The sequence below is a fragment of the Tiliqua scincoides genome, chromosome 4 (genome assembly GCF_035046505.1).
Source record: "Tiliqua scincoides isolate rTilSci1 chromosome 4, rTilSci1.hap2, whole genome shotgun sequence".
Taxonomy (NCBI): Eukaryota; Metazoa; Chordata; class Lepidosauria; order Squamata; family Scincidae; genus Tiliqua; species Tiliqua scincoides.
In genome coordinates, this window is record NC_089824.1 from 134654634 (window position 1) to 134671632 (window position 16999).

Below are 16999 nucleotides of genomic sequence, written 5' to 3' on the forward strand. Positions count from 1 at the left end.
TAAAGGAAGGAAGTCTATCTATGGCTTCCTGATGAACAAAATGCATTTCGGGCCTAATCACATGTTACTAGAAACCTGAAACAAGCCCCTTTTCTTTTTCAGTTTTTTTCTAAATAGTGCTTTGGAAGGGACCTGAAACAGCACAAAACTGTGACGGGATGGGGTGGGTTTTACTTCTTTGCCCTCATTGTGGTTCCCATCTCTACCATCGACTACCCCTACATGACGTTTTTATTTTTAAAAAGCCCCTTCAATGGAAAGCATTTTTCTCATTAAAAATAGCATGCTTGAGGATCCACAACTGCGGTAGAAACCTTAGCAGAAGAAAGCACTAAAGCCTCAAAACCTTCTGTTTGCTTTTGCACCATTTCAGACCCCTGTTGGCATGTTATTTAGAAAAATCAGAAACAGATGTGTGATTTGATCATTAATTCCAATAGAAATAACAATATTTTGTACCACAAAGAAACAAAAGCCACAGTTAACAAAAGTGAGTCTATAGCAGAGTAGCTAAGGGTGCAGTCCTAACCCCTTATATCAGTGCTTTTCAGCACTGACTTAAGGGCAATGAAGCTTCAAAGTAAAGGAACAAACATTCCCTTACTTTGATGAAGCCTCTATGAGTGACACCCCACTGCAGGATGCAGCATATGTCTCATTGGTACTGCTATGCCAGTGCTGGAAAGCACTGACATAAGGGGTTAGGATTGCACCCTAAGTGTTATAAATCTGTTAAGATAAACAGAAGACCAAGCTCTATTTCTTGTTCTTACCATTTCTATCCAATGTTGCATATACACAACAGGGATCAAATGGGTACAACTTTGCCTTTCATAATATAGTGTACAGTGGAATATTTACAGATCTACAGAAGGCACAAGGAGGACAGAAAGAACCAAATACTGTACCTTTAAAAAATAAACTTGGTATTTTATATGTAGTGATAATTCCAAAGAAGACATACTCTACACAAAGGTGTAAATTTTAAAGAAATATCTGGAAAAACAAATTGGAAAAGGTTTCTAGATTTGGGGGGGGGGGTGGAACAAAACTATATGCTGAATTAAAATTTTCAGCCAAACTGCAAGGGAAGGGAAATGCAAACCTCATCAGGTTTTGCCTGTAATCTTTTGAGGATGATGAGATTAAAGGCAATAAATGACTAATTCAACCTGGAGAGAAAAGGGAGTGTTTCACATACACCTCTTCTGTTATGCCACCCAACTGCAGCCTGACTCCTTCAGATGTAGCTTTTAAACAGGTTGACTCTTAAGGTAGCAGGCAACCTGTACACTTAAAGGTTCTGCTCTGTAAAATATGGTTGTTATGTACTTAATTAATTAATTAATTAATTAATTAATTAATTAACAGTATTTATATACCGCTTTTCAACTAAAAGTTCACAAAGCGGTTTACAGAGAAAAATCAAATAACTAAATGGCTCCCTGTCCCAAAAGGGCTCACAATTTAAAAAGATGCAAATGAATACCAGCAGACAGCCACTAGAACAGACACTGCTGGGGGTGAGGTTGGCCAGTTACTCTCCCCCTGCTAAAAAAAGGAGCACCCACTTGAAAAAGTGCCTGTTACCCAATTAGCAGGGGTAGTACTTTGCAATGTACTGTTGCAAAGATGTGGAGAAGTCGACATACATGACCCATAGAACAAGTTGGGGTGCCACTGCTCTGAGCTGTATCCAGCACAATGTAGGTGCAGACTTGGGTTTTATTTTATTTCCCCTTACCCTGTGTTGCATGCCAGCCTGCCCTAAGAGGCTGCTCAGATCTGCACCTGCAATTTCATGGGTGCGAATGAGTCCATGCAATGCTGGTCGGGCCAGGACTGGGGGTTAGGATCCGGTGTGTCTGATCTAGGCTGCCCTCCCCCTGCCTAAAAATGCTTCCTCCCTACTTCCAACATGCCTTCCCAGTTCCCTGGGCTGGCTTGCCTGGGCCGGCACAGACTTACTCTCTTCATGCACAGGTGTGGTGCTGCTAGGCCAGGGGACATCCATATGCTAGCTTGCTCCCGAGTGTTGCATTGCTCTGATATAGGAGTAACTACATAAAATACAGCAGAAGGTACTACATGGTGGGAAATAGATGAGTGGCTCTGAACTAGTTCTTTGTTTGAACTAGAAGGGAAAGAGCAGACCCAAGCTATATAGGCAGTCCCTGGGAATTCAAGAAAACTTCTGCTTCTCCAGAAAAAAATTGGGACTGGGATGGAGGCAAAGACAGATCAAACTCATGCATGCATATTCAAAAGATTCAGAACTATTCCTCCACTTTGGCATTTTCACATCATTTCATAACCAAGGCCACATTAGCAAGGATGAGGGCCATGCAGCTTGATAGTGAATTTCAACCCTGCCAACTTCTGATGCCACTCATGTCTGACATGTAGACAAGCAGGGATACATCTGGACGTTTGTATAACCCTTCTCTCACAGCCCACACCTATCTAGGATTAGGCTGCCTTTCATGACAGTGGAACGCAGTTCTGCTGTTGTAAATGGCCATAGGGTGGTATGATGGCCATTTGGGGGGGCATACTCACAAAATGCAAAGGTGCTGGAGGCCCACTGTTGCTGCCAGCAACCTCTGGCAGCAAAGGTAAGGTGGGGTGAAGAGAGGCTGGGAGTGGGCAGAAAGGATCAGGGAGGGAAGGAATGGAGAGAGTCTGGGCAGAAGGGAGGCAGAATGGGAGAGGGAGTGGGCAGATCTCTGTGGCATCTGTGCCAGATCCTAGCCCTGATCTCTTCCCTCTACCTTTCTTTCCCCAGACTTTTGCCAACAAAAGAGCTGGTGCAGATACAAGGAGATCCATTGGAGCAACAGAGGCTTGTCCTGCAGTAAAAGAACAAAAGTTCCCTTGAAGAAATCTCCATGACTGTGTCATTGATGGGCTGCATCAATGGGGAGGGATAAGTTAGCATTGGGACCTCAGTGATATAGTGAAGGCTGAGTGTTGTAACACCTTATATCAGAAGTTGCCAAACTCACGACTATTGTGTTTGATAAAAGCAATCCTCATTTGGACCAGGTCTTACTGTTCTGCCCCACATATCCACATTATTGCACATTTAGGAAATGCTTGAGATTCTCTCTTCCCACCTCATTCCACTTCTCACAGTATCCGCTAACAGACAGAGAAATGATTTTCAACCAGTGTACCGTGACTTTCAACCAGCACACATTGGTGTGCTGTGAATGGTCCACAAGTGTGCTGCAGGGGTTTGGAGGAGGTCTAGTATGGGATGTGAGCCCCCACCAGCAGCATGGGGGGCCTTGTCAATTGATAAAATGCTGATGGTGTGCCTTGACAATTTTAGCACCTTAACAGTGTGCCATGAGATGAACAGGGTTGAAACCGCTGAGATACAAGATAGGTTGTCCAAATAGCAGCAGAGAATGATAGCGCAAATATGGAGATGCGTGAGGAAAGAGAATGAGAATCAATGGGTGGGCAGAAGCCGTGTATCTTCTGTTATGCCAATCCCCAATTCACCATTGGCTGCTAATATCTTTTTTGGGTGTTTTCTGAACTTGCCCTTGAAACACCTTACCTAGAAGCAGATATTCAACACAAATTAATGATTTGGTGCGCTAGCAGTTTATGTGCATTGGGCACAGTTAAACATGAACACTAGCCATTATATGAAAAGCAAAAGACTAGTTCACACACTACTTAGAAATCTCATAGTGTGCAGTTCTGCCCTTATTAGCTGGTCTTTTTAAAGTTATGATTATCTATAGAATGAGGATAACAGCAAAGCTTTTGTAAGTATGAATGCCATTTTTAAACTGCATATCTTTTACGCAAGTTACAGATGACTTTCATAAAACTGTTACATGCCGCAGCTGCTTTTTTAAAAAGCCAATTGTCATTTATAGAGCAAACCAGAGCACTGCTAAACAGGGGTGTTTTTTTTTCATCTTAAAAGATCTGAAACGGTGGGTGAGAATAGAAATAGGAAAGGGTGTTCCACCTAGGTCAGCGTAACTACGGAAAGCCTTTCTTCCAGAAGTTCAGGGCGTAGAACTTCTTGTCCAAGGAGAAAGACAAACAAAACATGCTGCTTGCTCAGACACAATTATCTGCCAGCATGATCCTCAGCCACTGGCCCTGGATGACGTTAAAGGATGCCTGCTGTTAGAAAGAGCAAGTTACAATAATCTAGTCCAAGGTTTCAAAACCATTTGCCTGACACTGAGGTAAAAATAAAAACAGTTAGATCCATGTAGCATTTAAACTGAAATATTAAGGTAACTGCACCTGATGTCCAGTTCTTGATTAGCACTGTATCCCTTAATTTTTGCCTCACACTCACCCTGTAGATCAATGTTATTGCTAGCTATAATCCCCAGAACTGCACTCCTTTTATCCAGAAGGTACAGTTCTAATGCACCAATATGCATTTCCCTCAAAACCAGGGCTAATTCCTTTCCAGCAAGCATTGGCTACAATCCTGTGCTTAAAAACCATTCAATGAGATTTCAGCAGCCAAAACAGTTTGTGGTAGGGGCATGTCTGGAGGCTTGGGAGGGGAAAGGGAAAATATTTCCCCTTACCTTAAGCCTCCCAGGTACCAATGAGTCTCCTTGGACCTGCACCAGCTCTTTAGCTGGTGCAAGGCTGAGGAGACAAAGGGGGCATATTGGAAGCCTAGGAAGGGGATAGCATCTGGTGCAAGTTGCCCAAGTTGGGTGCCACCTCCTCCCACCTCTGATGTCTCCCACACACGCTCATTCTGCCCTGTTTCATTCTCCCCTCCCCATTCTGCCCTCCTCACTAACTTCCTCAGTCAGCAGGCCTTCCTCGCCCTGCTGCTGCACCCAGGGCCACTCCAGCCTCTCTAGCAGTGTTCCAGAAGTGTGCAGTTTTGCATGCTACCAGAGCACCATTTGTGACAGCTGTAAAGACGCTACCACTGTCAGAACCCTCATTCTGGCTGCAGTAGTGCCCAATAGGATTGTATTCTAGAGAACAGGATTGTATCCATAATACTAAACGTTCATCAACTTTGCTCAGAGAAATTGGCACCTGGTTTCACTCAGCATCAAGATTCCCAAATTAGCTGAATACAAACAAATTTGGGCTTGGAGTTTTACAAAAAGTAGCTGCCTCTATTTTAAGCCTGCCCATTTTACAGCCCAGTCCTAGGTATGCTTGTTCAGAAGAAAATCCAATTGAGTTCAGTAGTAGTCCATATTCATAGAGAAGTATGCATAGGATTGCAGCCCTAGAGCTCATTTTAATCTCTTCGACCACGTAAAGATCCTAAACATGAGATACAGCACATTGTTACTTTGGGCTTTGATTGGCAACTAGAATTGGCAACTTTTTTCAACCTGACCATTCTTATCTCTATGTCATGAAAAGCTTCACCTACTAATTTTAAAAATTAAGGCTCTGGATAGCAAATGAGGAAATGCTAGTGAGCCAGGATCTATCTTCTAATAGAGAAAAGAAGCTCCCTTTATCTTTTCTTTGCCTAGATCTGAAAGGAACCAAACTGGTCAGCTAAAGGTGAAATAATGCCCAGATATTTTTAAAAACTTTTTTCTAACAAACAACCCGGATTGAAAACAGAGTTTCATGGGTCATGGCGCATGGCCATATGGGGCCAGAGGCACAGCATTGGCAACGAGGTCCCGGTCTTATGCCTCTCTTTCTTCTCCATGAGCCTCAAAGCAAATAAACAATCAGAAAATACTAAAATTTATTATGAGCTATTAGCATGAGTGTCTGTCACAGTCTATATTATACTAATGTTCCTCGTAGGTTCATTTCTCAACTGTCACTCAGTAACTGTCATCCACCAACTGCCAGTCTTTTGATGGAGCTCCTTTCTTTACATCAGCGGTTCTCAAACTTTTTAGCACTGGGACCCACTTTCTGGAATGACGATCTGTCTGGGACCCACCAGAAGTGATGTCATTAACCTGGAAGTAATGTCATGGCCAGAACTGACATCATCAAGCTAGAAGTGCAATCATCATGATGCAGAGCCTGCAGCAATAAGTTGGATTATTTCTCAGCCATTTTTCAACAGCAAAGTGAATCAGAAAGGAAAAAAAACAAAACCCATCCACAACCTCAACACAAGCAAAATAATCACACCTCCCTCTCCTTTTCCAGCATCTCATCTTCCCATATTTTCAATGGCGGCTGTGGTAGAAGTTACACAACCCACCTGAAACTGGCTCACGACACACCTAGTGGCTCCCAACCCACAGTTTGAGAAACACTGCTTTAAGGGATTGGTCAGGCAGTGGATGATGCCTTCAGGTCGGGTTATGGCCCTCAGGAAGGGGTGGTCAGGCAACAAGTTCAATTCCCCCTTAAGTGCGGGGAATTTCAGTCATACAGATAGATCCTAATAAGGAAAACAAATTGGTAGTACAGTGAACCCTCAATTGAATGAAATAATAGGAAGGGGTGAAAGTTCGTGCTGAAAGTCAATTAAATCCAAATACCCTGAAGTAAATGGAGACATGCATCTGCAAAATATATACAACTAGTTTTCAACGGAGAAGATAGTGCCCATTTTTGAAATCTGTGAAATCGACTTCTGAAGTTGGTTTAATCAAAGTCTGTTAAATTGAGGGTTCACTGTATCACAGTGATTCGTGCTGGACCCCAACTTGGACAATGACTGGCAAAGCCCAGTTCATAGACTCTAGCAAACAATAACTGGCAATTTTGACCCATTTTATTTTTAGAAAAACAAGAACAAGCAAGACACTTCATCTACATTTCAAATGAACGCTGCAAAAGTGCAAGAATTTTTCAAACATCACTTATTTGATGCAAACAAGGCACTCAACTTTTGTTGACTGACTGAAAACCAGTTTTAACACTCCTAAGACATCTAAGGCTTCTCTCCTGAGTGGGTTCTCTTGTGGCTAATAAGCTGACCATTCTGACTGAAGGCCTCTCCACACTCCTGGCACTTATTGGGCTTCTCCCCCGTTTGGGTTCTGTGATGGCGTTTAAGTTGACTGCTGTCACTGAAGCTCTTTCCACACTCCTGGCACTTATAGGGCTTCTCCCCTGTGTGGGTTCTGTAATGGTGTACAACGTTGCTGCTGTCTCTGAAGTTCTTTCCACATGCCTGGCACTTATAAGGCTTCTCCCCTGTGTGGGTTCTGTGATGGCATTTAAGTTGGCTGCTGTCACTGAAGCTCTTTCCACACTCCTGGCACTTATAGGGTTTCTCACCTGTGTGGGTTCTATGATGGCGTATAAGATGACCACCCTGACTGAAAGTCATTCCACACTCCTGGCACTCATAGGGTTTCTCCCCTGTGTGGGTTCTATGATGGCTTATAAGATTACCACTCTGACTGAAGGCCTTTCCACACTCCTGACATTCATAGGGTTTCTTCCCTGTGTGGGTTCTATGATGGCTTTTAAGATGATCACTCCGACTGAAGGCCTTTCCACACTCCTGGCACTCATAGGGTTTCTCCCCTGTGTGGGTTCTATGATGGATTCTAAGATGACCACCCCAAGTGAAAGTCATTCCACACTCCTGGTGCTGAAAGGGCTTCTCCCCTGTGTTGGATTTTTGCTGAGAAGACTGAATCTGCTCCTTCTCTCTTCCCATCTGGACCCAAACTGATGCTGTTGAAAGAAATAAAGAAATGCAGTAAGAGACCAAAGGAAGAAGCTGCAGCTAGCTGAGGAAGAGTGATGTCCATTACTCCAGGTTTCCCTGAATCAGGAGGAGCAGGGTGTCTAACTGGGATCTGTGAAGCATGGCTGCACCCTCCCATGTTCTCTCTTATCACTGGCTAAGGATCCAGACCAAGTAGCAGATGGCTATGAAAATAGAGCCCTCAGTCTTCCATCCTGTCACTACTACCTCATTATTGGCACTGACTGAACCCCTTATACTGGGGTCTCCCATACAGGTATGTTGCCCCTTTTCAGCCCAAAACCCACTCCCCAGTATACCTGTCACCCAGGCAGCCAGGAGTTCTGCCTTGGAAGATCCATAAGTAGTCTCATGACACATTTGTGGTCCATCTACAGGCAGGGTTGTTTCCTGTGGGGTTGGTGTCTGGTTTGTAGCAGTACACCACTTGTCTAGATGTCACAGCAGGGACAATGCATATACAAGACACTCAATGCCTATATAAGGATGGTGGTGATAGCAGTGCTCCAGGTGGTTTGGCAAGTGTAAGGAGAGGGGCCCTAACATTGTTCCCAGAAAAAAAAATATATAACACTGATATAAGATACCAAAAAAAAAAAATGATACAGCTCTTAATAACTACAAGCAATTGCCACTTGCTGTTTATAGGTCAGTACAATTATTCAAAAATCATCTAGGTAAATAAAACTATTCCTGCCTATATAAAATGACATCATCATCTAATCCACACACATACATATGGAAAAACAAGAAAAAGGGTTAATCTAACTAAGGGCACAATCCTATGCATATCTACTCAGAAGTTAGTCCCCTTGTGTTCAATGGAGTTTACTCCCAGGAAATTGTGTCAGGCATGCCCCAGTATTCACGGATTTGGTATCCATGGTTTCAGTTATCCGTGGATACTGTATCTCTTAAAAAGACACAGGAACCTTTTTTAAAACCTTGTTTTACCAAGCTTTTTAAAATGTTCCCCTATCATTTTAAAAGGTATCTCCAGTATCCACAGTTTCAGGTATCCATGGGGTAGTCTAGAACAGAACCCCAGCAGATACCAGAGCACAATCGTAAAGGATTGCAGGCTAAAGAGTCTGGAGTTGCTATGGCAAAGGGAGGGAGAAGACTGACAGTCTGCTGGGAAATCCCAAGACAGCAGACCAAGAAAAAGAGGGAAGAAGAAGAGGAGCAGAGCTATCAGAAAGTTCCTTGTCAAACAGCCCAATCCAACTGGGCATATGCAGTGGTGAATCTCCTGATCCATCACCAGGAATGCCACTGTGATGTTTTTGTCATCCTGCACATGGTGCATGAAAAGAGGCCTCTGGGATCTGAGGCCTCCTGTTATCAGTTCAGTTTCAAAGTCATGCACCTAAGTTTCATAAGCGAACACTGGACCTGAAGAATGCCATTTCACTATTTATGCATAAATACTTAAGTATTTATGAATACTTGGGTTGTTTCTCTCCCAGGTAGGTCCTACACACAGACACAGGGGGCAATGCTTCCCAAACCACATCCACTTCCTCCAAAGGGCAGCCAAGGAACTTTCAGTTCATTTTTGGTACCATTACTCCAGGTTGGGGCTACCCTCCTCATCAAGAGACCCAGATCTGGGCTGGCCAGAAGGGGAAGATGTGGGGTCACCAGCCGTCGCAGCAGCCATGCCCAGGTCATGCAGCCTGGCCACTAACTCCCTTGGTAACCTCCAATGGAGCAGAGGTTCCTACCTGAGCCATCTATCAAAGGTCAAAGGATCCTCCTTACCTACAAAGGTAACATTTTCATGATTGTCCATCATGACTTCTTTATAGAGTCGCCTCTGGAATGGACTCAGCCGAGCCCACTCTTCTTTGCTGAAATACAGAGCTACCTCTGCAAATGAAATCGGGCCCTTAAAGAAAAAGGAGAAATGACCTATTAGCTACAATGGACCTGCCTAGGCCAGAACTGCAATCCAAAGGGAGATGGTATTCCAGTTTCCATGAAAGAACAAAACATTTCTAAATTTGAAGTCACATTCTCACACGCATTCCATCTCAACTCCACATTTCCATCTTTTGGGCTTCTAGTTCCAATGAAGATTCCCAAGTTCCCTGAAAGGAGGCTCAAAGAATCCTTTCCTTCCATTTCAGCTTCCAAACTGACACCACAAGCCCAGAAGTAACCTCTAGTGCAGGGCATATTCCCAGGAAAGCATACCCAGGACTGAGAACATTGTACAGGAGTCCCCCACTCATTTCACAGGTTAGGGACTGAAGCAGTGGTGAAAAGCAGAAACGGAACCTGGTCTTTTTTTAGTGTACAAATGTTGTTTCCGATGCTTTTTCAGGCATCTCTCTCTCTCTCTCTCTCTCTCTCTCTCTCACTCTCTCTCTCTCTCTCTCCCCCCCTTCCATGTCATATGCAAATCAATATGGGAAGGGTAATTTTAGCTTTTAGAACAACAGAAAGAGGTTGAAAGAGTGGAGCATGTGTTGAATGAATGACTTCCAGGTATAATTAAAAATGTGCGGAAAGAGCAGATCATCAGAAAACAAACCATCAGAAAGCGGGGGATACCTGTACTTTTTAAAGTTGCTTTCACACCTTATAATCCCCATCAGTTTTCCCTCTTTCAAAAATGTGACATCACTTTCTACTGGCTCTGGCCATGGCAGAGGCTTGCCCAGGTGGGAATCTGCCCACTCAAGCCCTTGCACTATGTTGCCAGCAGTAACATAGTGCTGGAAACATACAAGCACATGTAACATTACAAACACATGTAACATGCATACACAGGAGGGAAAGCAGAGGTGTGCAAGGATCTTTTATTGAAGATAATGGCCAGTCTATGTACTTTTGGCAAGAATTAAGGTGTACCAAAGTTTACTGAAAGTGCTTAAGAACCAAAAAATGGGATTTCAACTGGGATTCACAATTCTGACATACTCACTCTTAAACTATACAGGGGGACTATGACCACCAACATGTACACACAGTGGAGCCCTAAGGAAAGTAAGCTAGAAGGAGGTAGAAAAACCCTAGAGAAGAATGACTTTAGGGTACAGGAAAAGGAGAGCATGATGGGGGGGTAGTAAGAAGGAAACAAGAATATATAGTGCAGACAGAGACAAAAAGGCTGCGGTTGGAAAGTTACAGGAGGAGAAGCCCAAGCAACAAATCCCCCTTACCTGGTCTAAATGAGCAGCAGCCATTTCTGTTCCGAAACAGTTTGGTTTCACTTGCTTTGATTCAATTTTTCTACTACCTGTCAGGAAGGAGACCTGGATAAGTTTTTTAACCTTGTATTTCTGCTTTGTTTACATGCTTGAATTCCTTTCCACTATTTGAGGTGATGGCTGGAGAGGGAGATTCAGAGAACATCATGGCTATTAGCCTAATAGTCTTAACTCCTGATGACTAGAAGCTAACTAACATCAGTGCTGATGGGCTGAAGCTAACTTACATTAGCTAGAAGCTGATGTTAGTCCTGATTGCTAAAAGCTAACATTAGCTAGAACAGGGATGTCAAACTTGTTTCCTACAGAAGGCCAAAGTTAGCATTTATGATGCCTGCAGAGGGCCAGAGGTAACATCATAACACAGAGAGTGACATCATTAAGCAGAAAGTGACATCATGAAGCAGAGGATGGCCAGAAACAAGCACTTTGTTCTTGCATAGAAATTCATTAGCTGCAAATGACAGAAGAGAAAATTTGCAAATCTGGTTCATATTATTAAGATATGAGAGAATCCAATTAACAAGTTACAAGAGCCCAATTATAAGGGGGGCTGGATAAATTGCTTCCAGGGGCCACACTTGGTCCACAGGGCTTTACATCTGACCCCCTGTTCTAACCAAAACAATGAACACAACCACAGTCTTGCCTAGGAGGAGGGTTGGGAGAGGGGCTTGACCTCTCTGCACTAACACTGGGGAGGGGGCTGTTTACAGCAATCATCTGGATATCTGGCTCATGAGAACAGATTGTTTAATAGGTCAGGCAAGATGGGGGGGGACTGGCAATCCCTGGGAGGGGGGTGATCAGAACCCAATGGGGCTGCACCAGGTCATTACACAGGCTTTTGTGACTGCCAGTCCAATCCAGGCCTCATTTCCCAGGTGCAGAAAGAGTCCAGCAGGCCCTTCTTTTCTGGGTTTCCCCAAATGCAGCCCATGCACCCACCCAGCCACAGCTCTCTCTCTCTCTCTCTCTCTCTCTCTCTCTCTCTCTCTCTGCAATCAGAAACCTGCCGCTTCCATTCCTCCCAGGGCCTTCACCCACCTGCTCCCAGACCTTCCATCTCTAGCTGAGCTCAGGCCTTCTGATCCCCTTCTTTATCCAGCCCTCTTGCAAGGCCTTCCCCTTTTCAGGATCAGAGTCCCAGGTCACAGCAGGGTCTGCTAGGAAATATAGTCCCTGGGCCCAGTCCTCCCACAAACCTCATTAACAAATCTTTTTCTCCCCGCTGCACAAACTGTCATTCATTCCATTGCTCAGACCAGTGGTTCTCAAACTTTTCTGGCCAGTAGCTCCCTTCACCCCCATGGCTGTTGGCCATGACTCCCCATCATGTTTCTGAGGGCTGGAAGTGACATCATTAAACAGGAAGTGGCCACAAATATTAACTATATTAATATTAATTATATTAATCACATCATTAATTAAATGCAGATCTTAAAAATATATTATTAATACACAGCAATAAACATGCTTTATAAGTGATCAGCTGCTGTTGGAGAAAGGATGCTGGAGTAGGTAGATTTTGTCTGGTCCAGAAAGACCCATTTTTTTCAACTTTGTAAGCATACCAATAGAATTGTTTTATCAAATGAACTTTGTGAACAACCAGTCTGACCAACATTACACACACACACACACACCTGCTGTGGACCCCAATCCAACTACTCATTTCTCCCATTCTCCTTGGATAGGATTGAACCCTTTATTAATTTAATTAAATTAAATTCTTCCAGCAGCTGATGGGGAAAAGACCATGAAAACATATCAGAGCTGATAAGGGTTTGGTTAGGAGACTAATACTGTTAATAATTGTCTCCTATACTAGGAGATGCACAGCCCAATTCTATGCACGTCTACTCAGAAGTAAGTCCCATTAGAGTCAAAGGGGCTTACTCCCAGGTAAGTGTGGATAGGATTGGGCTGGCAATCACTTCATCAATGGCTGATACGTATTCCCTTCAAATAGCAAGATTCATCACTTTAAAAATACAGCCTCTCCTCTTCAGTCAAATAATAAGATTAATAAATCACTTTACAAACAGTACCCTTTTCTGCTCTTGGCCAAGTAAAGTGTGTGCTTGTCTGTCTTCTGCCCCTTTGCCAACTGCATGGAAACAACTTTAAGACCCCTGGTGACTGGTAAAATAGGAAGTGTTTTATTTGGGGAGGGGGAGGAAAGCGGGAAGGTTTGGAGATTGAAAGGGGGGAGTGGAAGAAGGAGGGGGGTTGAAAAGAGAGATTTCACTTTGATGAGAAATGATCCCAGGTTGGGAACTAGGAACCAACCAGACAAGGATCAAGGAGGGTTTCTTTCTGATGGTCAGCAAGGGCAAGGACTGCAAACTGAGCATACTCGGTATTTGCCAGCTGGAGGTTGGAGTCGAAGAGCTTTGGAAACAACATGGCAGCAGCCTCAAAGGGAGAAGAGGGCGGGCAGCAGCCACTCTCACAGTCCCTCTCAGGGGGAGCAGCTGAGCAACCCCCGTTTCTTCTGCTTTAATAAAAAGCGCAGAAGATGGAGGGGCTTGCATTCTGCCCAGGAACGGTGGTATGACTGTATCGCTGCGAGAAGATATCCCGCACCTCCCCTGTGCGTTCGTGGTGCCTCCCCAGGGAGCCACACCTCGCAGTTTGAAAAACAATGGCTCAGACCATAAGTTTCAAAGCACTTTTTCCCTCTGCCAAGGAGATCTTGGAGTTTGCAGCCAGGAAAGCTATTGATCAGTCCTGGTTCCCTTCAGCCCTGTCTTTCCCCTAAGAAATCTTGTTATACATGTTATACATGCATTGTCCCATAAGCCTTCTGGCAATGAAAGGCTCTCATCTAGAGCTGCTACGCAATTTCGCCTAGAGCAAATGCTGGGGTTGAATTTCCTGATTGGGCAAAGCATCTGGGAAATTCTGAGAGAAGCAAAAGAATTATTATATTAATTGCCACTTGTCTCAAGGGGTGCCTTGCACATCCTTCTGTGGATCTAGGGTTCTAACATCATCTCTACTCACACCTAGGTATTTACACCCATTTAACTTTACTGAAGTCAACACTGAAGTCCAAATGGTTCAGCGTTTGACTGCTCTGTGAAGTATAAAGACACTCAGGCAGGAGGTCACAGACATTTTACAGAAAAGTTAAGTTGCTTCTGTGTGAAATGTTTTGACTGTTTCATAAAAAATGCTGCACTCTCTTTTCCACACTCAGGCTTGTGCAAATCAAAAAGCAGAAAGCTTTACTCAAAGTGAAATCATTTCATCAGCTGAATTGGACAAAGTGTGATGAGTCATTTTAAAATGTCATTTTATCCAGATGTAAGTGCCAGAAATTCTGCTGCTGTGAACTGCTTAGGTATTAACATTTACTCACCCAGGGAACACTGCCAGGTTATACCAGTTGAGAAGCCAACCACTGCCGAATAACCAAATTGCTTTTCCCTTATTAAAGGAAATTACTTTCCCATTCCATGGAAAGATTTGTTTATTCTTCATTAATGTTCCCATTACATAAATGATATTAAGAACAGCCTTTTCTGTTGCTTAACAACCTATATTAGCATCTAGATTAAATGAAGTTTCAACCCAATACTATTAGGGCCTTATGCCAGCAGAACTCATTCTGGCAGTATAATGTAAGGTAACTGGGTAAGAGGCACTTTTTCAAGTGGGTGCTCCTCTTTTATTTAGCAGGGGGAGAGTAACTAGCCCTCCTCACCCCACTAGTGTCTTTTCTAGTGGCTGTCTGCTGGTGTTCTTTTGCATCTTTTTAGATTGTGAGCCCTCTTGGGACAGGGAGCCATTAGCCATTTGATTTTTCTCTGTAAACCGCTTTGTGAACTTTCTGTTGAAAAGTGGTATATAAATACTGTTAACAATAACAATATAGCTGTCAAAAAATGCAAAGTGCTATTCAATGCGGCCGGGCCACCACAGCAAGCAGCAAGCAGCCAGATTCATGCACCAGCAACCAGAGGATGCCCACCAGTGCTGGTAAGACAGTGCAGGAAATGAGAGGAAGGCAGAGAGAGAGGGCATTTGTCAGTCAATCTCTCTCAAAAAGGCGGCCATGATGCAAACTACATCATCTGGCAGACCTCAGAATAGTACACTGTGGCAGCCCAATCCTAGCCACACTTTCCTGGAAGTAAGCCCCATTGATTCTAATGGCACTTACTTCTGAGTAATGCATAGGATAGTAATGCATAATACATAGTGAGTCAGGGACAGGGTACCCTCTTCTGTAGCTATTCCACATATAGAAACTGGGATGCAAACTCACTTGAGGCTTTCCTGACTCATCCACTTGGGGTTGCTTGACCTGGGAGGGGGTGATGTTGCCAGGCTTCCCTTGGTGCATCCTATATATGTGGGCTGTGAGGACCCAGGAACAGAACAGACGGCTGTTCAAGCTGCTCTGATCAGGGGCAGGGTTGACTGATCTGGGGTCTTGTAGGCACATAGGCACCCTCACAGCTCATGAAGTCCATTCCCACAGTGGATTGTTGTCTAACCAAGAATCTTGCTTCAGGTGTTTCATAATCACTAACGTATTTCATTTAAATGCCAACATTCATTTGCCTCTTCTTTCTTAGGCCATGTCTTCTTTATCCTGCTAAACTTAAAGTATTTTTGAATCTTATTTTTGAGAAGTGTCCCATCTGTAGAATCTTATTTGGAACCCACTACTTGCCTCTGAATCCAAAGTTTGACTTCTCACCCTTTTGCATTTGGGGCATTGCATTTGGGGCATTGTATCAGTGTGCCATACCAGGTGAGGAAAGTCAGGCAAGTTTTTAAAAAGGATCCACATTGTTGCATGCTAATGACAGGATGAGATACTTGAGCATATGGCTTCCAGATGGCCAGCAACTGTTATTGAATAATATGGCAGGCTTGTGATGTCTGGGGTTAGTAGAAAGACTAGCAGTGGCATACTAAGCAAAGGTCCTTTGCAATCAACGATTATTTTAAAACACAATTCTTCCTAACAGTTAACACCATGAACTGGTCTTACTGCTGCTGGCGGGCTTAGAAGACGCACTATGATGCACGGTAAACATTATTACTCCAACGGTTCTTCTCCAGCTTGGGTTTTAATCCAAGCCCAAAAGTAACCTAAGCCTGCTCCCATCCATTCACCCACTCCTTGCCCCAGTCTCTCTCCCAGCTCATTGCTTTTCTTACTGCTCTGGTGGTGACAAAGTAATGGAAGGATCTCTTTCCCCACCTTCTCCTTCTGATACCTGACACCCACATCAGTAGCACTGGGGAAACTCAATTCTCAGTGCTGCTTGTTTCTAACATACACAGGAGTATACCAGGCATCAGAGAAGATGGAGAGCAAGACATACCATCCCACCAGAACAGTAAGAAAAGTACATTCATGGGGAAGAGGGAAGCAGGTGAGTGGGCAGAAGAGGGGATTTGATTGGGGGGGGGGGCTAGTTTATTATTTTGTAAGCCCAATGCCAGGGAATGGGGGGATAGCCGATCATCACCTTGAAGGAGGATATTTTAGAAAAATCATGCCCCAAGACTAAGAGAAAATTGCCAGTGTACCTAGAGAAATAAAATAATTAAAGCCCATGGCAACTAGTCACAGAGGAGGCTGCCTGTCTGCATCTCTGAATGACTTACTGCTCTAGCCTTGCCTCTCTTTAATTAATTATAATTGCCTCTATACTGGAGGCACATGTGTGCAATTCAAATGTGGTTGGATCATTAAATTACTCCCAATGCAGACAAAATAGCAAAATTACCAGAGGCGATTGCCTGTTGTGGTTCTGAGTGAGTCACTGCTCTGATATTGCTTTTTTCCCAAGCCAAAGGCATGACAAAAACAAGAACTCATGCAGAAACACAGGGATTGTCCTGCTCTGAGAGTGAGTAATTCTTATTCTTTAACACTCTGAGAAAGTCAATCTTTTTGAGTGCAATGATGAAATCCGCCTCCAGTTTTAATTCAGGAGAACACATGCGCCACAGCTAACAAGATCTGGAGAAATGCTGTCTTAGAAGATGTAAAATGATGTGGGTGAAGAGACAGCTGGTGCAATTCTCATGCACTGGGATTAGTCTGTGCTGCTATTTAAAATTGGCTTTAGGAGCGAAACTTTCT

General features: G+C 43.8%; 2 protein-coding genes across 2 annotated transcripts in view; one reads left to right on the forward strand and one right to left on the reverse strand.

The window, feature by feature from the left end:
- Positions 1 to 16999, forward strand: part of PALMD (palmdelphin) — a 71313-nt gene that overhangs the window by 16423 nt on the left and 37891 nt on the right. The gene's annotated exons all lie outside the window — the stretch shown is intronic.
- On the reverse strand, positions 6878 to 10860 carry LOC136648450 (zinc finger protein 436-like). The gene is made up of 3 exons (XM_066624561.1): positions 10837 to 10860; positions 9431 to 9557; positions 6878 to 7632 (listed from the first exon to the last, which is right to left on the reverse strand). The coding sequence occupies exons 1-3, from the start codon at positions 10858 to 10860 to the stop codon at positions 6878 to 6880; spliced, it is 906 nt and encodes a 301-aa protein (XP_066480658.1).